Genomic DNA, 24,225 nt, shown 5'->3' with positions numbered 1-24,225 from the left:
AGAGGAGGTTATGCAAAGTGAGGAGAAGAGGAGCTGCTCAAATGGCTGAGAGAGGAGGGAATGGGGGAGCAAGAGGAGAGAAGAGAGTAAGGGGAAGAGATGGAGCAGAGGAAGCCGCTCGTGGCGACACAGAGGTGTGGAGGGCACAGCAAGTGGGAGAGCAGAAATCAGTTTAACTCAAACATGGACGCAATTTGGAAGGTGAGGCTGAGAGTTAAGGATAGACCATCTGGAATAGATCATAAACGGTCTGTTGTGTCATGCTAAGGAATTTGGATATTTATGAATCAATTTATAGGGAAAAAGTTTTCCAGAAAGTTGTGAAGTGTTTACTCTGCTGTATCAACGTGTCCATCCTTTTCTGCCATCCAGGAACTCAACAGGGAAGATCCCGATGAGCTCAAACCACTCATGTAATTCTTTCCCCTTCTCAGTAATTGGCTGAGAGATAGATGGGCATTGTCCCACTTCTGGGCAAAGATATGAGAGGACCCAGAAGACTTCTGCAAACGTTTTCCTTTCTCTGAAAAAGAAACATACAGGCTGACATGCCTCTTCTCCTCTGAATGTTGTGTTGGTATGTGACACCCGGGATTGCACATCCTCTAGCATATCCAACACAACTTGCATAGAGTATAGTTAGATTAGTTTACTTTTCATTAAAAATTGAAGATTTATGACAACTTCCTGTGAGATAAGTAGGGTAGTTGTTATCCCTTTGGTAGATTAGGAAGCTGAAAGAGATGAATTAGCATATATATTAGGCCCAGAGAATGAGAAGTAAACCCAGGTCTGATGATTGCTAGATATCCTACAGTACCAGGATGCTTCTCTTTCATCAGACCAGATACAGACCATAAAGCTTCCTAAAGATTGGCATTCATGTCCAGACAACAAAGCAAGGCATGAAGGTCAACTAAATTGTGGGAGCAGATTAAAATGCCTTTTAGTATTTTTGCTCACATTGTATAAGTTGTCTGAGACTGAATTAAAAATACATGAAAAGATGGATTCTAGTGCTTTTCTTTTTTTTTTTTTAAATATATTTTTTTATTGATTTTTCACAGAGAGGGAGGGAGAGAGATAGAGAGTTAGAAACATCGATGAGAGAGAAACATCGATCAGCTGCCTCCTGCACATCTCCCACTGGGGATGTGCCCACAACCCAGGTACACGCCCTTGGCCAGAATCGAACCAGGGACCCTTCAGTCCGCAGGCCGACACTCTATCCACTGAGCCAAACCGGTTTCGGCTAATGCTTTTCAAGCTGAGATACACACATGTCTGAGTCAGACTGCTACCCTACCTAGGAGCAATAACCAATAGCACAGCTTCCCAACAAGCGTGCCCCAAAGGGGTTCAGGGCCTTTGGGGATGCAGACATTATCTCGAGCTTTGAGGGGACTCTTCACTTTACTTCAGTGTCATAGTGAGTTCGGCTGCTATAACAAAGTGCCACAGACTGAATGTCATATAAACAACAGGAATTTATTTCTCATAGTTCTGAAGACTGGAAGTCTGAGATCAGGGTATAGGCAAGGTCAGGTTCTAGTGAGGGCCCTCTTCCGGATTGCAGACGGCTATATCTATAACCCTCACATGGCAGGAAGAGGGCCAGGGAGTTCTCTGAGGTCCCTTTTATGAAGACATGAATCTCATTCATGAGGGCTCCACCCTCATGACCTAATTATTTCCCAAAGGCCCTACTTACTATACCACTACACTGGGGGTTAGAATTTTAATATATGAATGGGGGGGGCAGTTCATTGCACCCAGTGTGCCATACCAATGTTGGTACTATTTATATGTGCTGAGACATGAAATAAGTTTGGGAAGCACATGCCTATCTTTCCATGTCTTTCCCGTATCTTGCACTGCTGTCTCTTACAAACCCTCCATTTCTGCAAATGGATCCATTCACTATTTCTTGAACTGTTTTGTTTGTTCACATTTTTGGCTTAAAGACTTTCCCTATTACCTTAAATCCTGGGTCTCCTCCAGCATAATTTCAAAAATTTTATTACACCCAAAGTGACCTACTTCAGTAAACCACTGCAGTATGTAACAAATATTATATACTCAAACCACTTGGCCTATCACATTGACATCTTATTTTTTTCATCTGTGTGTCTTCTCTCTCCAGCTAGACCACAAACAATCTCTCTGAAGGCCATAGGAAAGATCCTTTCTCATAGCAAACAATTCATTCTTAATGTTTATTGACCATTGACACATCTTACTGTGTTCTTATTTTCTAACTAGAGGCCCGTTGCAGGAAGATTCCTGCAAGAATAGGGCTTCCTGTGGCCGGAGTGAAGCTCCCGCCTCCACCGCCCCGCTTGCTTTCCTCCCGTCTCTGCCATCCTGCTTGCTTCCCTCCTGTCCTAGTTGTCTTCTTCACTCTGCACCTGTGTATGCAAATTAACCTCCATCTTTGTTGGGTTAATTTGCATACTCATCTGATTGGCTGGTGGGCATAGCAGAGTGACACCAATTTGCATGTTTCTCTTTTATTAGTGTAGATCTGTTCTATCTTCTCGTTCCAGTGATAGTTGCATGTGATATAGAAGGTCAGACTATTTGATTGTGTTTTTTCCAAATACAGTGTAGTGTATGACTACTTGATGTAAAAACATGGTGCTAGATGCATGGAGATTCACAGCAGAGAAAAAAAGAAGAAAAGAGAGAAACACAATGATAAAACAGGATAATGATGAGTTCTAGGGGTCTTCTAGCCTAAAAACTTGGAGACAAAAGGGGCACTAATAGTAAAGTATTCCTCTCCATGGAGGAGGTATCCACATAGAGGAAGGAGACACTGGCCATTGTTTCTCCCTTGGAACATTTACTACATGTAGTCAAATTTTAGTGACTATATTAGGATTTGGGGAAGAGCAGGGTACTTTTATTATCTAATCACCAATAAAGCCTGAAGTATTTGCAAGTTAAGTCATAGAACAGACAACTTTGCATAATTCAACTCAGCTGACTAGTTCCTACAGAGGCAAGGAGACCCAAGAGCCTGAGTCTAGCATTTCGGAAATAACACGTGTGTGTGTGTGTGTGTGTGTGTGTGTGTGTGTGTGTGGTGTCAGGTTGGGACTTGGCTCCTGGGTGTTACTGAGCTGGGGAAAGAATCTGTTGAGGAACAGAATCTACTGACTTGTCTGGAGAACAGAGCTGGCCAAGCTCATGGTCCCTCTGTGGTCAGCCCTACTCGTCACAAACTCCCATCCAGCCCACCTACCCCAGTGAACCCTCCCACATACTCTGTCTGAAGCACATCCTGGCAAGCTCCTGCAGTGTGACTCTTTGGTCTCTCCTTCAGAACTAAACAAAAGGGCCTGCTTTGAGGCTTCTCAAGCTGCCAGCCTCCTAAGGGAGTATTTCTATATAGGAATATATTTTGGGGTGCTAATAAGCTCCCTCTAAATATTGGGGACACAGCCTTTGAATGTAATAGTGGGACTGCTGATGTCAACTATTATAGTATAATTTGTGGAAAGCTGAAACCGGAGGGGCCTAGGTGAAAGGAGATAGCTCATATCAATCATTTATCTTGATGTCAGAGTGATTCAGAGAACTTTTCATTATATACCTGTGAGGCCAATGCCATCCTACCTGCTGTCCTTTGGGCTCAACTGGAGTCCATGATAACCCAGGTCTGAGGATGAACTCTGGTATTGGAACCCTGGATGGAGAAAAGAGAACACTGGTTCAGGATCTGAGTGTGCTTGGGAAAATTTATTTAGGATGGCTTTTCCATGGGGTCTTTACTCTCATGACAATCAGGAGCCATGTTCCAGTGACTATCTATCTGATTGTGTGGCAGTGCTCAGCTCCCTAATTTTCCCATGAAACCAAAACCCTCCTGTTTCGTCTGCAATAATTGCCCACAGTAAGTGTCCACCACCCTCCCGCCCCCCCCCTCCCCACACACACACTGTACTTTCCATTTCAGCCAGTGATATTTTGGGCCCTACATGCTCTGAAAAAAAATAGAGAACTATCTCACCAAGCTAAGGAAGTGAGCTCCAGACCTCATTTTTGAAAATGGTCAGCTTGATAACTCAGTCCCTGAGATCACTAGTTTCTCTTCTCCCAACCCTGTGTACGAACAAGGGATCATTTGAATTCTCATGAGGGAAAATTAATTGAATGGGCTTTGCAGGACTAAAGGATTTAATTTGGCTCTTAAAATATTCCTACCAGGCTGTTTCTCTCTAATGTTGTGGCTGTTAAGTCTGTTCAACTTAAAACTAGCTAGAAAATATTTCATGTGTTTATGTCTCATGAGTGTGTATTTTTCGTTTGGATCTATGTAATTTTAATTTGTTTCAGCCTCTCACAATTATTAAAAAATTAGTTCAAAGAGTATAAAATATGGTAAACACTGCTCACTCTCGTGCTTCACCCTCTGTGCTATTAACAGGAAATGCATTTCTGACACTTTTAAAATGAGCAATCACACGTATAATCAACTTGGTTAAAACTTCCTTCCTGGTAACTGCAACACTTCCTCTGCATCTGGATACGGAGGGAGACCCAGAAAAGCGGAAGAGTTTAGAGGCACCCTGGGTAGGTTCGAATTTATTGTTTTCAAAAACTAAACAAATGATCCTTCAGCATCATCACCTCCACGGCTTTATCAGGTATTTTTTGCCCTTCCTATTTTTTGCCTTTTGTTGCGTCTGACTCTGAATAGTGACACTTCCTTCTCAGCTAGAATATTTTTATCTGGAACTGCTGTTGGTTCTTGAGTCGATACTACCCCTGAATGTCTCTGTTTCATTGTCTAGTGCAACCTATAAGAGTGGATATCCACGAGGTTCCAGCAATAGTTTTGCAGGTGCATCAGTTTTTTGTTAGTTTGTTTGTTTTCATTTGGGAGGAAGAAGGACACGGGAGTCTGTCCCTGACAGGCTTCACAGTCTTACCAGTGCGTGCCTGGCCATTATTGTACTCATCAGTGTTTCTAACGTCTTCTCTAAAAGGCGAACGCTTCATAACCTCGAGCATGAAGGAGAGCAGTGAGTATTTAGTCTGCCTGTTTTCTTCTGAATTTTGTATCTTGTAAGACTGTTCGGGATCACTGAGACCAAAGTTATTGCTGTGTATTTGTACATTGCCTAAATTCAGACCTATTTTATTTCAAGTGTCAGTATTAATATATCTTACAGTTCTCTTCTTTGTTAGTTATTCTATAATGTAGCAACATATATATACCAAATAATGATTGTTTTAAGCTGCATGAGACAGTGAATTGGGACAGTTGGTTTCATGTATTTACTAAGTAGAACTTCATAATATTTTGAGAGGGAATATTGGCTTTAAAAGTAACTTTAAGCTAAGATTTGAACAGAAGTTTGGCTCTAATGAAATTTGTCTTCCTTATCTTTTAATCAAACTCTTCTTTTTGGGGTTTGTCAAATGCTCCACTATTTCTTGAATAAATAAGTAGTTATGAGTCTCCTTAACATTAGTAATTTAAGAGAGTAAATGATATTTTCTGAAACATTAATTTTTGTGTCACTAGTTGTTTCTTATTTAAAATATAATATCTAATAACAGTGATACTAAATATTAAAATAAAAATACCTGATTTATAGTTCAACTTAATATTTTAGCATTTCAATCATTATTTGAAGTGTGTCTTACTGCAGTATGTCAAATTTATACTTAAATGCTTCGTGCAGGAGAGGTACTCATTAAATATAGAGTGTCCCTCAAAAACGTATACACACACTTTGAATAATTATGAAGGCAGTGCTTATTAAAATACATTTCACTTTCAAAATTGAGCTATCAGCTGTTAAAGTGTGTATACACTTTTTGAGACATCCTGTCTTTACAGCAAAAGTGGATAAACTGATGAGAAGAAACTTCTGAATTCTTGTTATAGAGATGAAAATATTAGAGCAAAAAGGAAGTTAAATAATAAATTGGGATCCAAATAGCAGGTTACTGGAGCCCAGAAATCCTTCCTTCCATCCTATGGCTTCTCCACTGTCTAACACAGAGGAAGATGGAATGAACTGGAACAAAATTAAAACTACCTGAATGTTCCTATTAAGAGAGTGCTGCCTTGGGCGACTCCCCCAAGACACTGCCCTAATACAGCAATGACAACCAGAATTTCATGACTCAAAATGTTGAATGACTGCAAACGTTCTTGGTTGAAACTACTGATTCTGATATTACCTTTCCTAACTAGTAAGAAAAAATAAAAATAAAAAAAGAAAGACAGGAAGTTGACCAGAGAGTAGATTCCTGAACCAGACAGTTTGAACACAGAGAATATGCAGTGAGGCTGGGTAAGGTATCTGGGTCCCAAGAAGTGTGAGACCGAACAAAGAGGAAATAAGTCAGAGGACTGTTTTCAAAGAGGGGTGTGTTAGCATTTCACAGTGCATCTTGCAGACTAGGAGCTGATCCTTTAACGGGACTGTTTTACTCGTCCATGCCTGTCAGTATGCTTAAAAACAAGTACCACTTTGAGTCATGACAGTATGTCAGACACCATGCTGGGGGAGCGCCTTACATATCTCCTTTATCAAACTAAATTTTCAAACATAATGATAGTAGAGAGAATGATTACTGAACCCCCATAAACCCATCATCCACACTGAGCAAGTATATGTATTTCTTACCTTATTTAATTCTCACCTCCACCCTCGGCTGTCTTAACTACTCCATCTGACAGATGGGAAATAGGCTCCTAGGTTAACCAGCTCAAGTCACCAGATCCTAAGTGGCGGGATCAGGATGCACGAGTCCTGACTCCAAAGCTCCCGTATCCTCGTGAGCACGCCACTGTCATCCTTCTACCCCTTCTTCTGCCCTCTCGCAGCAAAACGCAACCGGCCAGTGCCTGCCCCCGTGACAAAGCCCTGTGTTTCTCCGCCCCCAGGTCGCGCAGGGCATGGAGCTGGAGAGCCATGAGCAGCCCGTGGTTCTGAGAGAGGACAACCGCCGCCGGCGCCGGAGGATGAAGCCGCGCGGCTCGGCGGCCAGCCTGTCCTCCATGGAGCTCATCCCCATCGAGTTCGTGCTGCCCACCAGCCAGCGCACCAGCAAGACCCCGGAGACGGCGCTGCTGCACGTGGCCGGCCACGGGAACGTGGAGCAGATGAAGGCGCAGGTGTGGCTCCGCGCGCTGGAGACGAGCGCGGCGGCCGACTTCTACCAGCGGCTCAGCCCCGACCACTTCCTGCTGCTCTACCAGAAGAAGGGCCAGTGGTACGAGATCTACGACAAGTACCAGGTGGTGCAGACCCTCGACTGCCTGCGCTACTGGAAGGTGCTGCACCGGAGCCCCGGGCAGATCCACGTGGTGCAGCGCCGCGGCCCCTCGGAGGAGACGCTGGCCTTCCAGCGGCAGCTCACCGCCCTCATGGGCTATGACGTCACCGACGTCAGCAACGTGCACGATGACGAGCTCGAGTTCACGCGCCGCCGCCTGGTGACGCCACGCATGGCGGAGGTGGTGAGCCGCGACCCCCAGCTCTACGCCATGCACCCCTGGGTGACCTCCAAGCCCCTCCCCGAGTACCTGCTGAAGAAGATCGCCCACAACTGCATCTTCATCGTCATCCACCGCAGCACCACCAGCCAGACCATCAAGGTCTCGGCCGACGACACCCCGGGCGCCATCCTGCACAGCTTCTTCACCAAGATGGCCAAGAAGAAGTCCCTGATGGACATCCCCGAGAGCCAGAGCGAGCAGGACTTCGTGCTGCGCGTCTGTGGCCGCGACGAGTACCTGGTGGGGGAGACGCCCCTCAAGAACTTCCAGTGGGTGCGGCATTGCCTCAAGAACGGGGAGGAGATTCACCTGGTGCTGGACACCCCTCCGGACCCCGCCCAGGACGAGGTGCGCAAAGAGGAGTGGCCGCTGGTGGATGACTGCACCGGCGTCACCGGCTACCACGAGCAGCTCACCATCCACGGGAAGGACCACGACAGCGTGTTCACCGTGTCCTTGTGGGACTGTGACCGGAAGTTCAGGGTCAAAATCAGAGGCATTGACATCCCAGTGCTGCCCCGCAACGCGGACCTCACGGTGTTCGTGGAGGCCAACATCCAGCACGGGCAGCAGGTGCTCTGCCAGAGGAGGACCAGCCCCAAGCCCTTCACGGAGGAGGTGCTCTGGAACGTGTGGCTTGAGTTCAGTATCAGAATCAAAGACTTGCCCAAAGGGGCCCTGCTGAACCTGCAGATCTACTGTGGCAAAGCGCCGGCGCTGTCCGGGAAGGCCTCTGCCGAGACGCCCAGTCCCGAGGCCAGAGGCAAAGCTCAGCTTCTCTATTATGTGAACCTGCTGCTCATCGACCACCGGTTCCTCCTGCGCCACGGGGAGTACGTGCTCCACATGTGGCAGATATCTGGCAAGGGAGAAGACCAAGGGAGCTTCAATGCTGACAAGCTCACGTCGGCCACCAACCCGGACAAGGACAGCTCAATGTCCATCTGCATTCTTCTGGACAATTACTGCCACCCGATAGCCTTGCCTAAGCATCGGCCCACCCCTGACCCTGAAGGGGACCGGGTTCGAGCGGAAATGCCCAACCAGCTTCGGAAGCAACTGGAGGCGATCATAGCCACCGATCCACTCAACCCTCTCACAGCAGAAGACAAAGAGTTGCTCTGGCATTTCAGATATGAAAGCCTGAAGCATCCAAAAGCGTATCCTAAGCTGTTTAGCTCGGTGAAATGGGGACAGCAAGAGATGGTGGCCAAAACATACCAATTGTTAGCCAGGAGGGAGGTCTGGGATCAAAGTGCTTTGGATGTTGGGCTGACAATGCAACTCCTGGACTGTAACTTTTCGGATGAAAATGTGAGGGCCATTGCAGTCCAGAAACTGGAGAGCCTGGAGGACGATGACGTTCTGAATTACCTGCTACAGCTGGTCCAGGTAGGGGATGCCCCTGTTACTTACGGAGCCTCTTCTCAGGGGTTGGTTTGCATTTGCACAGGCGCCCCATTCGGCTGTCATCCAGTTCCCTCTGTCCAGAGCATCATGATCTGTCAAAGCAGATCTGAAGAAGCCACCTCAGAAAGGAGTAAACTGTTCCATTTATTTTTTTATTGTCTTTATGGGTTTTCGGACGAGCATTTTGAAGATGGTAATATTTCCACTTCTTAGGAAAACTGGCCCTATGGGAATACTTTGTTCTCATTTATTGTATTAATGATAAATTCAATGTAGGGATTGCTCCCCTGTGTCAGGCTCCAAGTGATATATATGCTTGATGTGTATTATCACATTTAACTCTCCCAATAACTATGGTGGAGGTCAAGTTAATATTTTGATTGTAAGGAAATCGAGGCAGAGAGAGGCTAAACTAATGTGCCCAAGGTCGCATACTTTCAAAGACCGAAATTAAAACCCAGGACTCCAGGCCCTGCTCTTTTCATTGCCTCCCAATATGCTGCATCAGTCCAGTGTCAGAATTGTATGTCCTAGAGAGAAAAGGTCATACTCTTTGATCATGAATATGATCACAATTCATGAATCATACCTCATACCTGGATGGGACTTTGAAAGCCCCTCTCTTTAGACAAGTCTGGCACTGCGTTTTCCCTCCTGTTCTCATTCCTTTCCCTGGGGTCAAGAGAGACTACACCATTTGCCTAAGGTTTTCTTAGGAAGTTAAACAGAGGAGAGCAGTTCTCCTGCTCACTGTAGCCAATCTCAGATTAGATCGTGCTCCTTGACAAGGGCAAGGAAGTAAAGAAATTGTAATAGAAATTCTATTTTAGAGTGCAGAAGTGCCCATTCATTAATTCAACAACATGTACATAGCGCTTCCACTGTTCGGGATGCTGGATGTAGAGCAGTGACAAAAACAGAGCCCATCTCTGTCCTCGTGTAGCTTGTGGTGCATGGAGAAAACTGACTTTAATGGTATAGATACAAGCAGATATTTAATAACAAATTGTGGTGACTGCTTTCGGGGGCGGGGGGGGGGGGACTACAGAATACTATGAGAAAACAGTTAGGGGTCCTGGGGACACTTAATTTAGATGGAAGAAGCCAAAAACAGTTTTGAATAGGTGATGTGTGACCTGAGATCATTAAGATTTCCCAGGTTAAGTGTTAGGCTCTAAACTGTCTATTATCTGTATGGATAAGAAGGCCCTGGAGTTTTCTGATGAGCATTTTGGATACTCTGCACTTTAACTCTGAATATTCACCTTCCATTAAGCAGATACTTGAAACAATATATTTGGCCTTAGCCTTCATCTATCAAATTTTTCCAATATTTTTCTCTGGCCACGAGGGCAGATACTAGCATGTCACTAACGAAAATTTTAGAATAATCCAAGTACCTTCGGCTTTCTAGCTCTCCACAACAAATAGAACATAAAACAAATTTGCATGAATGTGTTCTAAGTTTACACTATCATTTCTACAAGTAAATTTTGAAGAATTGGAAAATGAATGGTTTTCCTGGAAGTGTTTACATGAGATAGGTCAATAAGTAATATTAGCTTTGAGTTTGTGGTTGTAAATGTGAAGAGTAGTCATTTGTAAAATTATTTGAGGCATTCAGGTTGGAAAAACTCACATTAGCGTTAGAAAATTAAGACATTTCTGAAGTGAGTACTGGTGGTGGAATTACCACACTCTCAACTGGAGCTACAATGGGTTCTATTTGACCATACCCATGGAAAGCATCTTTGAAAGTATGGGGATAATGGAAATATTAGCAAGTCAGTATTGATCACTTCCAAACTGGAAAATCAGAGAAAGAAGTCCCAGGCCCTTTATGATGTAAAAACGTAAATTGGAATAGGAATTTCTCCTGTTTCAGCTGAAAAAATGATAGACCTTGTCTATTTATAAAGAAAATATTTTGAGATATTTAATTTTAAGCCTCCTCTTTTCATGTTTATGCATGATATCTACTCTGTAACTTTATATATGCATATACAATAATCAAACAATATTTGTTAGTCTGGCTACTTTTAAAATCATGGACTCTTGCAGATTTATAGAAAAGTACAGAGAATGATATAACAGATATCATGACCCACTAGGATTTATCACATTTTATTGGATTCTTTTTATTAAGTCACAGAGCTAACATCAAAGTCAGTATCTCTATATTCAAGGGATGTGAAAACTTCTAAACACTACAAAACCTGGGGAAGCTTATAAAGTAAGAGATTTTCAGACAGAAAGCTTCGTATATACCACAGTGTGTCAGGGAGTGGTGATCATATGGTATGGATTGGCCCGGGCCTGCGTTTATTTGCAGTAAGAACCTGTGAGCCAGCTCAGACTTGCCAGTGAGATGCCAGACACACATCTTGAGCCGAAGAGCAGCGATAAAGATCTTTAGGATTTTCACATGTAACAAATATTTTTCTCCTCAAATGTACTAGATCTCCACTGTCTACTTTCTTTCTGACAACCTCACTTACCTTCCACTTTTACAGACTTGTTATAGCCATTTCCACCTTTCCCTTCTATCCTGCCAATCAATCAAGTAAGCCCTGAATGGGAGCAAAAGCCCTCCCCTCTTTCCCTTGACATTATCAAAAGCACATGACTGTGAGTCAAGAATTCTGGCTTCTACTCCTGGTCCTTAAGCAAGTGGTTCACTTTGGCCGAAAGTGTCCTTGAAAAGAAAGGACTGAACTTAAGTGACTGGTAAGAGTCACATCACCCTACCCATAAAACCCACCAAGGCAGAGCACCAGTGTTTCTCCATCTCCTTCTCCCTGATTAATCAACATAGAATGCAGCCCTACAAATGCCTATGTGTTCCTCCTTCAGGCTGTGAAATTTGAACCTTACCATGACAGTGCCCTTGCCAGATTTCTGCTGAAGCGTGGCTTAAGAGTAAGTACTTCTTTGATAGTAGCATGACATTTTAAAAGTTATTGGGAATTGGCTGGTAGACCTAGAGCATTCGTCACAATAATTTCAACCATCTTGTTCTCACTCCCAGAACAAAAGAATCGGCCACTTTTTGTTTTGGTTCTTGAGAAGTGAGATAGCCCAGTCGCGGCATTACCAGCAGAGGTTCGCTGTGATCCTGGAAGCCTACCTGAGGGGCTGCGGCACCGCCATGCTGCATGACTTTACACAACAGGTCCAAGTCATTGAGATATTACAAAAAGTGACCATTGATATTAAATCACTCTCTGCTGAAAAGTATGACGTCAGCTCCCAAGGTATAGTAGCTATATTTTCTTGGTTCTCTTTCCAAATGCCTTCATCTCCAAATGCCATCATCCCTGTGTTCTTCTTCCTTCTGGAAGGCAATTTGTACCTTCCTAAAGGCAGCGAAGAACAAATGTTTTTAATCTTCTTGTCTTCATGGGGCAAGCAAATTTAAAGGTCTCCCTTTACAAGTTAACATAGTTTTAAAACTATATATATTTTTAATGATGAGTTTATTATAGATATTGAACTCTGAAAAATTTTAAAGCATCATGCAGATGTAACATTTGTGTTTCAAGAACAATTGTGCACACACACGAAGATTAGTTATTCCCAAATATTCACCTTTTTTCTCCCTATCTTTCCATATATGCATATAATTTTCAATCTTTTAAAGTAATGAATTATTGAGAAGCTATTTAAAATTTTGGACATAAATATATATTCATACATGTATATATCATATATATATTATATATATGTCAGAATACTTCATATAAAACATTGTATATCACCTCTTCTCTAAAGACATTTCCAATATTGTTTTCTTATCACTAAGAAATCCTGTCCCTTGCCCAAGTGGAGTGGCCCAGTGGTTGATTGTTGACCTATGAACCAGGAGGTCATGGTTCGATTCCCAGTAGGGGACATTCAGGAGGCAACCAATCAATACTAGTAATTCTCTCTCATCATTGATATCTCTCTCTCTCTCCCTCTCCTTTCCTCTCAGAAGTCAATAAAAAATATATTTTAAAAAATAAATCCTGTCCCTGCCCCAAGAAAATTAATCACTCTTTCTCTGTATTCCCATTGTTGATATTGCGTTAAATTATAGTCATCAACACATCTTTCTGGTCTCCTAAACTATATAAGCTTTGAAGCTAGAAAATATATCTTATTCTTGTTTGTATACTCAGACACAGCAGTATGGGCTCATAACGGACACTCACTAATATATTCAGCCAGTACTTTAAACTGATTACTTAGAATTTCCACTTTTTCTCTTTGATTCTTTTCCAATACACCAATAATGCTCTGTCCTAAAAATAATAGTGATAAAAATGACCTCACTCACTTGTATTTTTATTGTAAGTAAAGGGGAACATACATACTGGCCTCCAGCCTGCCTGTTATACAAGGAGTAATTTTTAATTTATGTATTTTGCTTTTAATATTTTGAGGCTGCTAAATAATCTCCACACAGCCTTTCTCTTTTGAAAAGATTTTGCAGAACCCTAAACAAATTCTATTTAATATGCTCTTCAAACGTCTGTTCCCCAAATCAGATGGCAGTTTACGGTTTCACACGTTAGAAAGAAAACCACAGTATCAATTCCTTAGCATTATCTTTAAAACATCCTCTCTACCTGATTGTCTTGATATCCCATTCCTGCTCCCCTGTTTCTACCCCCTGTGGTGGTAGGTGTAAATGAGTGTATTGCTCCCAGTAAACCTGACTTACCTTGCCACCTGAAATGGTTAGTTCCTCAAAGACAGACACCCTTTTCTCCTCCTCCACACCGGACCAGATGGTTTCAGGAAATGTTACAGGTAATATTGGTAATTTCTTGAGCTCATATAACTCTTGTGTGCTTTTGACAATTACAGTTATTTCGCAACTTAAGCAAAAGCTTGAAAACCTACAGAATTCGAGTCTCCCCGAGAGCTTTCGCGTTCCGTATGATCCTGGGCTGAAAGCAGGAGCCCTGGTGGTAGGTATCGCCTCAATGTCGCCACATGGTCTTCATGTCTTGAAAATGTGTGTCGAGCCCTTCCCTAAACACTGGATACTGAAAGCCTCAACACCAGGCAATCTCCCACCCATTTTCTTTTGAATCAACTTTCATGAGGAATCACCTACATGCAATAAAATGTGTCCATTTAAGTGTACAGTTCATCACCACAATAAGTTACAGAACATTTCCATAGAAAAAGTTCCTTCATGTCCCTTTTTTAGTCAGGCCTTTCCTCCTCCCATACCCGATCCCAGACAAAAAAAAAAAAAAAAAAAAATATCTGCTTTCTATTGTATACTCTTGCCTTTTCTAGAATTACATGAAGTGGAATCATACTGTATGTAGTATTTTGTATCTGGATTCTTCTACTTAGCATAATGCTTTTTAAGGTCTACCCATGTCTCTGTGTGTATCCATAGTATGTTCTTTTTACTACTGAGTAGTATTCATTTTTTTTAGTAAATATTTAACAGTGGGATAGTTGGGTCAAATAGTTGGTACGTGAGTGTGATTTTATACTGCCAAACTGTTTTTTCAAAGTGACGATACCATTCATTTTATATTCCCACCAGCAGTATATGTGAGTTCGAACTGTTCCACCTTCTAGCCAACACTTGTTGTTATCCGTCTTAAAGGAGAAGTGGTATCTCATTGTTGTTTTTATTTGCATTTCCCTAATGATGTTGAACATCTTCCCATGTGCCAGTTTTTCATCTTCCATTCACATCTTTTGTTCATTTTTAATGTGGGTTGCCTTCTCATTTTTATTTATGAGTTATTTATATAGTCTAGACACAAATTATTTATCAAGTATACATTTTACAAATATTTTCTCCCAACCTGTGGCTTGCCTTTTCATTTTCCTAGCAGTGTATTTCAAGGAGCAGAAGATTTTTATTGTCTAATTTATCACTTTTTCTTTTATGGCTCATACATTTTGCATCCTAAGAAATATTTGCTTAATCCAGTAATGTTCAACCTGGGGTGACCCCACCCCCACATACACACACATACACACACATACCAAGGGACATTTCATAATGTCCGTTGATTGGTACAACTGAGAAAATGCTGCTACCATCTAGTGGGGCCAGGAATGCTGCTAAATATCCTACAAGGCATGAGACAGCACCCCCCCACACACACACCCCAACAAAAAATTATCCAACCCAAAATGTCAACAGTGCCAAAGTTGAGAAGTATTGCCTAAGTCAATGTAATAAATATTTTTTTCTAAAAATTATATAGTTTTAATGCTTACTTTTAAGTCTTTGATGTATTTTGAATTGATTTTTGTATATGGGGTGAGATAAAGATCAGGTTTCATTTTTTAAATCCGAAGCTCCAACTTTTCCAGCACCATCTGTTGAAAAGATTGTCCTTTTCCTATGTAGATATGTTGGCAAACGAAGCCTACTGTGGTCTCGCAGGCATCTGCTGTTCCGAGGGGCCAAGGTCAGGTCTGCGGGCACTGACCAATGACCACGGTGGTTTTGTCAGGGGCTGTCCCCAAGGTGGTCTGAGGGTGGGGAGTGGTCGCAAACCTCTGCAAACAGAAATTGTGCAGGTTGCATAGGTCTGATGCCAGGGCCCACAAGATTCAGTAAAGTAACCGGTAGAAAGCAGCACTAAACCAGACAAATCTGAGTTTACAATCAGGTCTCTGGCACTTATGGCCTGACCAGGGGTGAGTAAATCTCTCTTCAATGGTATGTGAACAAAACGGGGCTGTGCGGCAAACGTGGCAAGCTCAATGACTGAAAGTAACCACGGATCATTAATTCCTACCCGGGCAGGTCATGGCAGGGAGTTATAACTTCCTTAGTGAAAAGCTAATCTTTACCTTCAGCAAGACCTGTCCATTGTTCTTGTGCTTCTAGGCCGACATACCTTTAAAATGTCAGAGTCATTTTCTTCGCCAGACCCCTCAGAAACATACTCACTGGACACAGCACAACTACCAGGAAGTTTGTTGTTATCTTGTTCCCCACATACCATCTCTGTTCACTGTGATTGTTCAGTGTTGACTATCCTGTACTCACTAATGTAAAAGTATGCCTCTCTGCATTTTCCTTTTTATCCCATCCTAGAGATGTCCCTGCCTTGCTTTCTCCTGCCTCCTTAACCTACCACCAATGGAAAATCACGTTTTCTCCTTTAATTCTAAATGTATAAACAGGACTGCAACACTGCTATTCTGAGAGCGTTTTCTCGGTCCTCTGAGATTTTGCTTTTGGGCCGGGTCCTCAGCCCTTGGCTCAAAAACACTCTTTAAACCTTAAAAAAAAAAAAAATGTTGGTAGTATTTTTGTCAAATATCATCTGACCATGTGGATCTATATCTACATTCTCTATTCTGTTCCATTGATCTAAATATCTGTCCTTACATCAAAATCACATGCTCGTGATTAATTCAAATAATAAACCACGTCATATATGCTTAAGAAGAATCTTACAATAATATATTTCCATTAACCTCCTCCCGTTGTTATGCTTTTAATTTCTGCATATATTATAAACCCAATACATTGCTATTATTTTGCTTTAAACAGTTAAAAATAGATTTAACAGATTGAACATTTTATAACATTTACCCACACATTTTCCATTATTGGTGCTCTTCATTACTTTGTATAGGTCCGTGTTTCCATCTGGCATCATTTTCCTTCAGCCTTTAATATTTTTTTATAGTGCAAGTCTTTTGGCAAGAAATTCACATTTTGTTTGTCTGTAAAACTCTTTATTCCACCTTTATTTTTGAAAGATATTTCCCCTGGAAAGAAGGGGATGCGCCTCCCTTCATGTTTACTTTATATCCAATTAGGAGTAAACTGGCCCTGTAGTAAAAAGACACACTTTCCTCTGTCCTTATTCAGTAGAGATTGTTAGGAATAATAACATATTAATAGAGTTTTGGATTGTGTTTGCTTTTTTTTAAAATAAAAAAGACCACATCCCATTTTTGATGCATGGTGAAACCACTTTTGGCCGGAACTCCCAAGGTATTTTTTATTTTGAAGTGAGTATCTGCTAAGCCACATTTCCCGCAAAGTTCCTTGAGATTATTTAGATGCGTAGAGTTGTTTTCGGAGGGAGGAGGTGTTGTACCTGAGTGCTAGATTTCTGTTTACTGAAGTTAAATTTTATCTTATTATATTTGGCCTATTGCATCTGGTTCTGCAATAATAGTTTTTATTTTTTTATATATTTTATTGATTTTTTACAGAGAGGAAGGGAGAGGGATAGAGAGTTAGAAACATTGATGAGAGAGAAACATCGATCAGCTGCCTCCTGCACACTCCCTACTGGGGATGCACCCACAACCAAGGTACATGCCCTTGACCGGAATCAAACCTGGGACCCTTGAGTCCACAGGCCGACGCTCTATCCACTGAGCCAAATTGGTTAGGGCTGCAATAATAGTTTTTAGACATTGTGGTAGCAGTAGAATTCTTTTTTTTTTTCAACTTAAATCTTAGAGGGAGCCCAAATATATAAACAAAGTTGCTCTGTACCAGAATCCTATGGGCATGGGGTGTGCAGAGGATGGGATCTGCCACAGCTCTTAGGCATCTTCACAGACCCTTAGGGTTCCTTGGAACACACTTTGGGAACCACTGATTTAAGTGTTGTAAATTACTCTCACTAGCATTTTCAGACTTTCTGAGGACACTTTCTGTATTTTTTACCTAAATCTTTGAAAATCATTTTCCAACTAGGAGTTTGTCCTGGTTATTTCTATTGATACTTCACAAGTGGATGTGTGTCTCTACAATGTGTATGCATTATGTATAAAAACATCTGTTTCTTTCCAGGTTGAAAAGTGTAAAGTTATGGCCTCTAAGAAGAAACCCCTGTGGCTTGAGTTTAAATGTGCCGACCCTACAGCTCTATCAAATGAGACAATTGGGATTATCTTTAAACATGGCGATGATTTGCGCCAAGACATGCTTATTTTACAGGTATGCTACTGTGAAGGATTTTTTTTCAATTATCTGAAAAAGCATTTCTAGTATATTAGATCTAAAAAAAATGCCTTCTACCGAGTCTATTCCCATTCTCCTATCTTGTATGATGAACAGTGATTACATAATAGTTTCCTGGGGGGAGTACAGCTGTGCACCATTCGATATGCAATCTAGTGAGCATCATAGTTCTGTCATTCCTGAGAGGATGCATATCCAACATGTTCAAATAGTCAGATATACTTCCCTCACCTATATACCCCATTTCTAGAATGGTAACATAGAACATGGATGTATTTACCTCCAAGCATTCACTTCTATTCATATTCATAGACATAGCTACATACGGTACACACAGGTGCTTTTCTTAGATACATAAACTTTGATACACATCCACATAATACAAACTCAAGTGACTGATTTAATAGGAATGGGAAAGAAGATGAACAGGTAGGTGATTGAAGAAATCATGCAGTTAAATAACAAGAGTGAACAGATTGCTACAGCAGATGAATGATGCAGGTATCCAATATTAATCATTTTTCTATGTTCTAACATTTCTGGATAAACTTCAGTGATACTCTATATTCTAGTTGTTCAACATTTTAGAGGTAACGTAATTTCTAATATGTAATATGATTTACTTAAAATAGGCAAACCACAGTGCTGTAAATGTAGACTATCTAAAAACAAGGGCATGTTTTCAATTCCCTCTATGTTTCTGTTTTTGCTGATTTCTAATATGGAAACAATAATACCCTTTGCTCTCTTTTCAAGAATGTATTTTTCCTGGAAATAATTTTTTATTAAAAAGAAAGTTCTTTTGAAAGTTCAAAACCTTTTGAAAGTTCATTTAATTTCCAACAAATCTGTAACCTCTTTTGAATTATTTGAAGCTGTAACTGAAAACCACAAAACATCACTCATTTTCCTCTCATTTTGAGGCAAAGTTTACACTTGAACCTTACGTACTTTGTCTTGTTGTTAAGGCACTTTGCTTGGCAGATAAGGACAAGTTATTTCAGTTCTCTAAGCCTTAGTCTCTTCACCTGCAGAATGTGAATAATAATTACATCCACACTACTATAGGATAAATGCAAGAGATCACATACAACAGCACTCAGTAAATGCTAGCTATCATTGTGATTGTTGCTATTATTGTCTTGGTTATAGCCCAAGAGTGCCTTATGTGTAGAGTGGAATTTTTTTATTGTGGTAAAATATACATACCTGGAGTGGAATAGATGAATTGGGGCCAAAATCTATCTCAAAAGAAATCCATTTATCTTCTTCCCCAAGGTAAATCTCAGGGACCAAAATTTATAGGCTCCCAAGGAATGGAAACTTCAGAGTACCAGGTTGATAAATAAATAAAAAATGTTTTATTTCATATTTTGTGTTACCAGATAATATTTTTTTTCAGAAGAAGAAATATATACATTTATAATGGAAACCTTTTTGTGTTTTGATACCCAGATTCTACGAATCATGGAATCCATCTGGGAGATTGAATCTTTGGATCTGTGCCTCCTGCCATATGGTTGCATTTCAACTGGTGACAAAATAGGTATGTGCTTACCTCAGGAGGTGGATGTATCACTCAGCTACTTTTAAAGGATCGAAATTCCTTCAGTGTAGGCATTTGCTGACTGACAAATTACAATCTACATCCATATAAAAAGGAAGAAAGTGTTCCAAGGCTGGTGAATGTGACTCCCAATTTAGTATAGATATGTTGAAGATAAATGAATGCATGATTCAAATCCTTGTTACTATACATGGAAATTATTTTAGTTAGAACCTGCTCTTCCCTCTTTACTTTTCCACCTCTAAACTTTAACTGTTTCATTGCACATTAAACTTCTCCCTCACAAGTAACATTTAAAAATAGAAATTCTGTCACTGATTTTAATATCCCGGAATTCACATAATTAAAGCTATTACATACTCTACTTTTAGGCACTTTTATGAATATTTAACATTTTATTTCAATCAAACATTTTTAATACATATTTTTATTGATTTCCTAGAGGAAGGGAGAGGGAGAGAGGGATAGAAGCATCAATGATGAGAGAATCATTGATCGGCTGCCTCCTGCATGCCCCACACTGGGGATCGGTCCTGAAACCCGGGCATGTGCCCTGACCTAGAATCGAACCATAACCTCCCAGTTCATAGGTCAACGCTCAACCACTGAGCCACGCCAGCCGGGCCAATCAAACATTTTTATTCAAGGTTCTGACTTGAGAACTGTACAAAACCGTTTCATTTGGCCTATAACTTAAAATAAAGGAAAAGGCACAGGTTGCCAAGGAAGGAGGGATATACTCAGCCCATAAATGCTTTTACTTAGGACCTTCCAAAACCAACCCTTTCCTCTTCCCACTCAGTAATATTAAGCATGTCCCACACAGCTTCCATATTTTCCTCCTTTTGTTTCTCTTACTCTGAAGAAAACCAACCGCTTGAATCTGGAAAGTAGCTCTCTGCCCTCCATTCAACAAAGACATAGCCATTTTTCCTCTGGGTCAGGCCCTAGGCCCCAGCCTCTATCAAACTGTGTGCCTCCTCTTGCAGGAATGATCCAGATTGTGAAAGATGCCACAACCATTGCCAAAATTCAGCAAAGCACCGTGGGCAACACAGGAGCATTTAAAGATGAAGTCCTGAATCACTGGCTTAAAGAAAAATGCCCTATTGAAGAAAAGGTGAGCCCCTGCTTCTCCCCACTCCGAAGGCCCTTGAAGTTGTCATTTACATGGCAGTATCGATTTCACATTTCCAAAGGATCTGCCAATGTCGTGCCTCCTGATGTATGTCGTGAAACCCTTTATTCATGAGGTCATGAGGGTTGTAGGCACCTTCTTGTGGTGACCTAGCATCGCTGTGTAAAACAGGAGCTCTGTTCAGAACTCCGTGAGCATTTGCTTCTCCTTTGATTATCAGGCATGCTTTGCATCAAATTTGGTTCTGTGAAATAATTCAGTAGCACTTTCTATGACAGTCTGTTTTTGTTGTTCAGCAGAAAAATTTAGTTAGCACGCATAAACTTCTTCCTACCTGGGAAACAGTGCCTACCCTGTAAAGTGCTTTCTAATTTACCACGTCAGTCTGATCTAAACGATAAATTATGGATGCTGAAAATGTCAGTTTCACATTCCCATGAAGTACATGTGCTGAATCCTTCCCAAGCCGTGGGCTGTCGTTTAAAGTTCTGCACAGGATTTATTAGTACTTCTCATTTACATGGTTCGCAGGCTTTTGGGAAGGCAATGTAATTAGTAGCACTTATTAGGCTGTTATACATGTGGATTGCGACCCCATCACCTTTAAAGTGGTCACAAGCAAAACACATGTTCACCAATGACGAAGAAATGATCCTGAGTTCTGTATAGTTGTTGGCAAGTGACACCCGGAGGGACAGTGAGCCCTTTGATTAAATTGATGTTGCCCTTCGCCTCTTTTTTTCTCCTCCTGCTATTGTGGATCATTGAATCTTTGCCTAAAATGTAAGTAGAGCACATGAGAAAGTTGGCAATTAGCAGATATAATGTTAATGGAACCCCACACAACTAATTTGCTCTCTGAAATGGTTCCCAGAATGAGGTCTTTTTGAAAGTCACTTGTGATAGATTCATGCCGTCTCTGTAGTTAGAACACAACTAATATTCAGATGCATGTGCATTAGTTTCAGGCAGCAGTGGAGAGATTTGTTTATTCCTGTGCTGGCTACTGTGTGGCAACCTTTGTTCTTGGAATAGGCGACCGGCACAATGACAACATTATGATTACAGAGACAGGTGAGTTTATTTATTGCAACTTTTTTTTAAAAAAATGTGGTAAAATACACATAACATAAAATGTACCACTTTAACCAGTTGTAAATGCACAGCTTAGTGGCATTGCGTACATTCACATTGTTGTGCAGCCATCACCACCATTCATTTCCAGAACTTATTCATGTTCCCCAACGGAGACTCTGTAACCATTGAGCACTAACTCCTCCTCCCCAGCACAGAGTAATTTTTTAAATAGGATTCAAGGTTGGAGCACATATCTAGAAGTCATTATTATACAGGGACACGGATTCTGTGATCGCCCTAGATCACCCAGGAGTGAGGAATGGAGGAGGATGTAGGAAATGAGACCCAAGAAACATAAGTCAGAGAGTAGCTAGGATAAGATCATATCCCAGAAGCTAGTGAAGGTGGGCACGATCAACAGTGTCAAATGTTATAGAAAGGCAAACAAAAATAATTCACAGATATAGACCTTTACATCTAATATGCTGTGTCTTCCTAACCTACCCCTGCTCACTAGTTCACTGTCCGCCCTGACAGTGGTCAGTATTGGCTACCGTGCCAAGAATTTTTGCCTAAGAAATTTGGACCGATAAAAAAGCTGTGGTACATTTACACCATGGAATACTAGGCAGCAGTAAAAAAGAAGGCTCCCTTACCCTTTGAAACAGCATGGAGGAACCTGGAGAGTATTATGCTAAGCCAAATAAGCCAGTCAGAGAAAGACAAGTATCACATGATCTAACTAATATGTGGAATCCAATGAATAAAATAAACTGATAAACAAAATAGATCAGAGACATAGAAGCATGGAACAGAATGTCAAATCTCAGAGGGAAGGCAGAGGTGAATGGGTGGGTAGGTGGGAAGAGATTAATCAAAGAACTTGTATGCGTATATGCATAACCCATGGACACAAAATATAGGGTGGTGAAGGCCTGGGGCAGAGGGCTTGGGTGGATTAGAAGGGGTTAATGGAAGGAAAGGGGGGACATGTAATACTTTCAACAATAAAGATTTTTTTTTAAAAAAGAAATTTGGACCAACTTAAGAGTCTGGGAAAAGCACCATGTTTGGGTAAACCACTTTTCTCGCTATGAGAATCAATAATGTATTGTCCATACATGTGAAAAAGAGCTATACAAATGAGAAGAGATGATGGTAGTTGTGGTGGTGATGGTAAAAATGGTAGAATTTGACCCAAAGGAAATTCAAATGATTTATTTCTATCATGCTACTCAAAAGTAAAAGGTAAATGCCCCTCCCCCAAGCGGACTGAAACATCAGTCTATCTGGAGTTACACAAAGGGTATAAGAGAGTCTTGGGCATAATGAAGACATATTAGCCAGAGTTTTGATTTCTATTTCTAAGAATAATTCTGAGACGAGAATTTTTAAATAACATTTGACTCATTTAAAGAACACAGGAAGGGTAAAGAAAACATACTTGCTTCAAAGAGCGCTTTGTGGCTATTACTACACACACCTGCTGAAACGAAAAATGCCACCGGCTGATAAAACAGTGTAAAAATAGCTCTGTCACCCAAGATCGTTCATTGTCAGGCAACCTAGAAACATGTTTTGAGAAGTAAACAAGCCAGAGTATTGCTACAAGCACTTATGCCAGCGTCATGATGTCAGACATTTTCTTCTTTTAAGGAAATCTATTTCATATTGACTTTGGGCATATTCTTGGGAATTACAAAAGCTTCCTGGGCATTAATAAGGAGAGAGTGCCATTTGTGCTAACCCCAGACTTCCTGTTTGTGATGGGAACTTCTGGAAAGAAGACAAGCCTACACTTCCAGAAATTTCAGGTAAGTGGCCTCATGATGACCACCTACTGTGAACACCAAGCGGGGCGGTGCCCGCAGCGCACAGCTGCCCGCGCCTTTCCCTCCACTTTGGGGCTCCTCTCACCTCTGCCCACCCCCTCTGGCATGACCACCGCCTTCTCCATTCCTTCCCCAAGTGCAAAATGACGCTTCTCAGTAACCCTGCTACCTACAACCAAACAGCAAGTAAACGTGTTCCACGCCGCCCCCACCCCACCCCACCCCACCCCCGCCCCGGGCTGGCAGCTCTAGAGCATCCGCAGGACACTGCACTGCAGAGGGGGCGTAAGGCAGAGCAAGCCGGTTTGGCTTTGGAGTGTTTATCTCTCCAAGATCTTGCCTAGAAGGTCCAAATTTTACATAGATTTTTCAGGATTCTCAAATGATTGCAGACTTCTCTTTTTTAAAATTTATTGATTTTTAGGAGGAAAGAGGAAAAGAGAAACACCGATTTGTTGTTCCACTTATTTATGCATCATTCTTGCATTCATTGGTTGATTCTTTTAAAAATATGTTTTTATTAAATAAAAAAGGAAAAAATATGTTTTTATTGACTTTAGAGAGAGGAAGGGAGAGGGAGAGAGAGAGAGAGAGAGAGAGAGAGAGAGAGACATCAGTCCATTGCCTCTCATACACACCCTGACTGGAGACAGAACCCAAAACTTAAGCATGTGCCCCAACCAGGAATCAAACTGGCGACCTTCCAGTGCA

The 24,225-nt window shown here is 41.4% G+C and overlaps 1 protein-coding gene across 4 annotated transcripts in view; it reads left to right on the top strand.

The window, feature by feature from the left end:
• The first annotated feature begins 4,516 nt into the window (after positions 1-4,516).
• Positions 4,517-24,225, top strand: part of PIK3CG (phosphatidylinositol-4,5-bisphosphate 3-kinase catalytic subunit gamma) — a 36,601-nt gene continuing 16,892 nt past the window's right edge. Inside the window, exons 1-10 of one of the 4 annotated variants that reach the window (XM_036327539.1) lie at positions 4,517-4,652; positions 6,911-8,917; positions 11,789-11,854; positions 11,964-12,189; positions 13,787-13,890; positions 17,730-17,876; positions 19,356-19,446; positions 20,457-20,587; positions 21,568-21,679; positions 23,339-23,496. In XM_036327539.1, coding sequence (XP_036183432.1) covers positions 6,923-8,917; positions 11,789-11,854; positions 11,964-12,189; positions 13,787-13,890; positions 17,730-17,876; positions 19,356-19,446; positions 20,457-20,587; positions 21,568-21,679; positions 23,339-23,496 — 3,030 coding nt within the window. In that variant the 5' untranslated portion in view covers positions 4,517-4,652; positions 6,911-6,922. Of the gene's footprint in view, positions 5,031-6,910; positions 8,918-11,788; positions 11,855-11,963; positions 12,190-13,786; positions 13,891-17,729; positions 17,877-19,355; positions 19,447-20,456; positions 20,588-21,567; positions 21,680-23,338; positions 23,497-24,225 lie in introns of all 4 variants that reach the window. The other 3 variants (XM_036327540.1, XM_036327542.1, XM_036327541.1) reach the window with 3 other exon arrangements.

This window comes from Myotis myotis, unplaced genomic scaffold, assembly GCF_014108235.1.
Source record: "Myotis myotis isolate mMyoMyo1 unplaced genomic scaffold, mMyoMyo1.p scaffold_m19_p_11, whole genome shotgun sequence".
In the NCBI taxonomy this organism is placed as follows: domain Eukaryota; kingdom Metazoa; phylum Chordata; class Mammalia; order Chiroptera; family Vespertilionidae; genus Myotis; species Myotis myotis.
The sequence above is the reverse complement of the archived record's forward strand: the minus strand, read 5'-3'. Positions and strand labels throughout refer to the sequence as shown.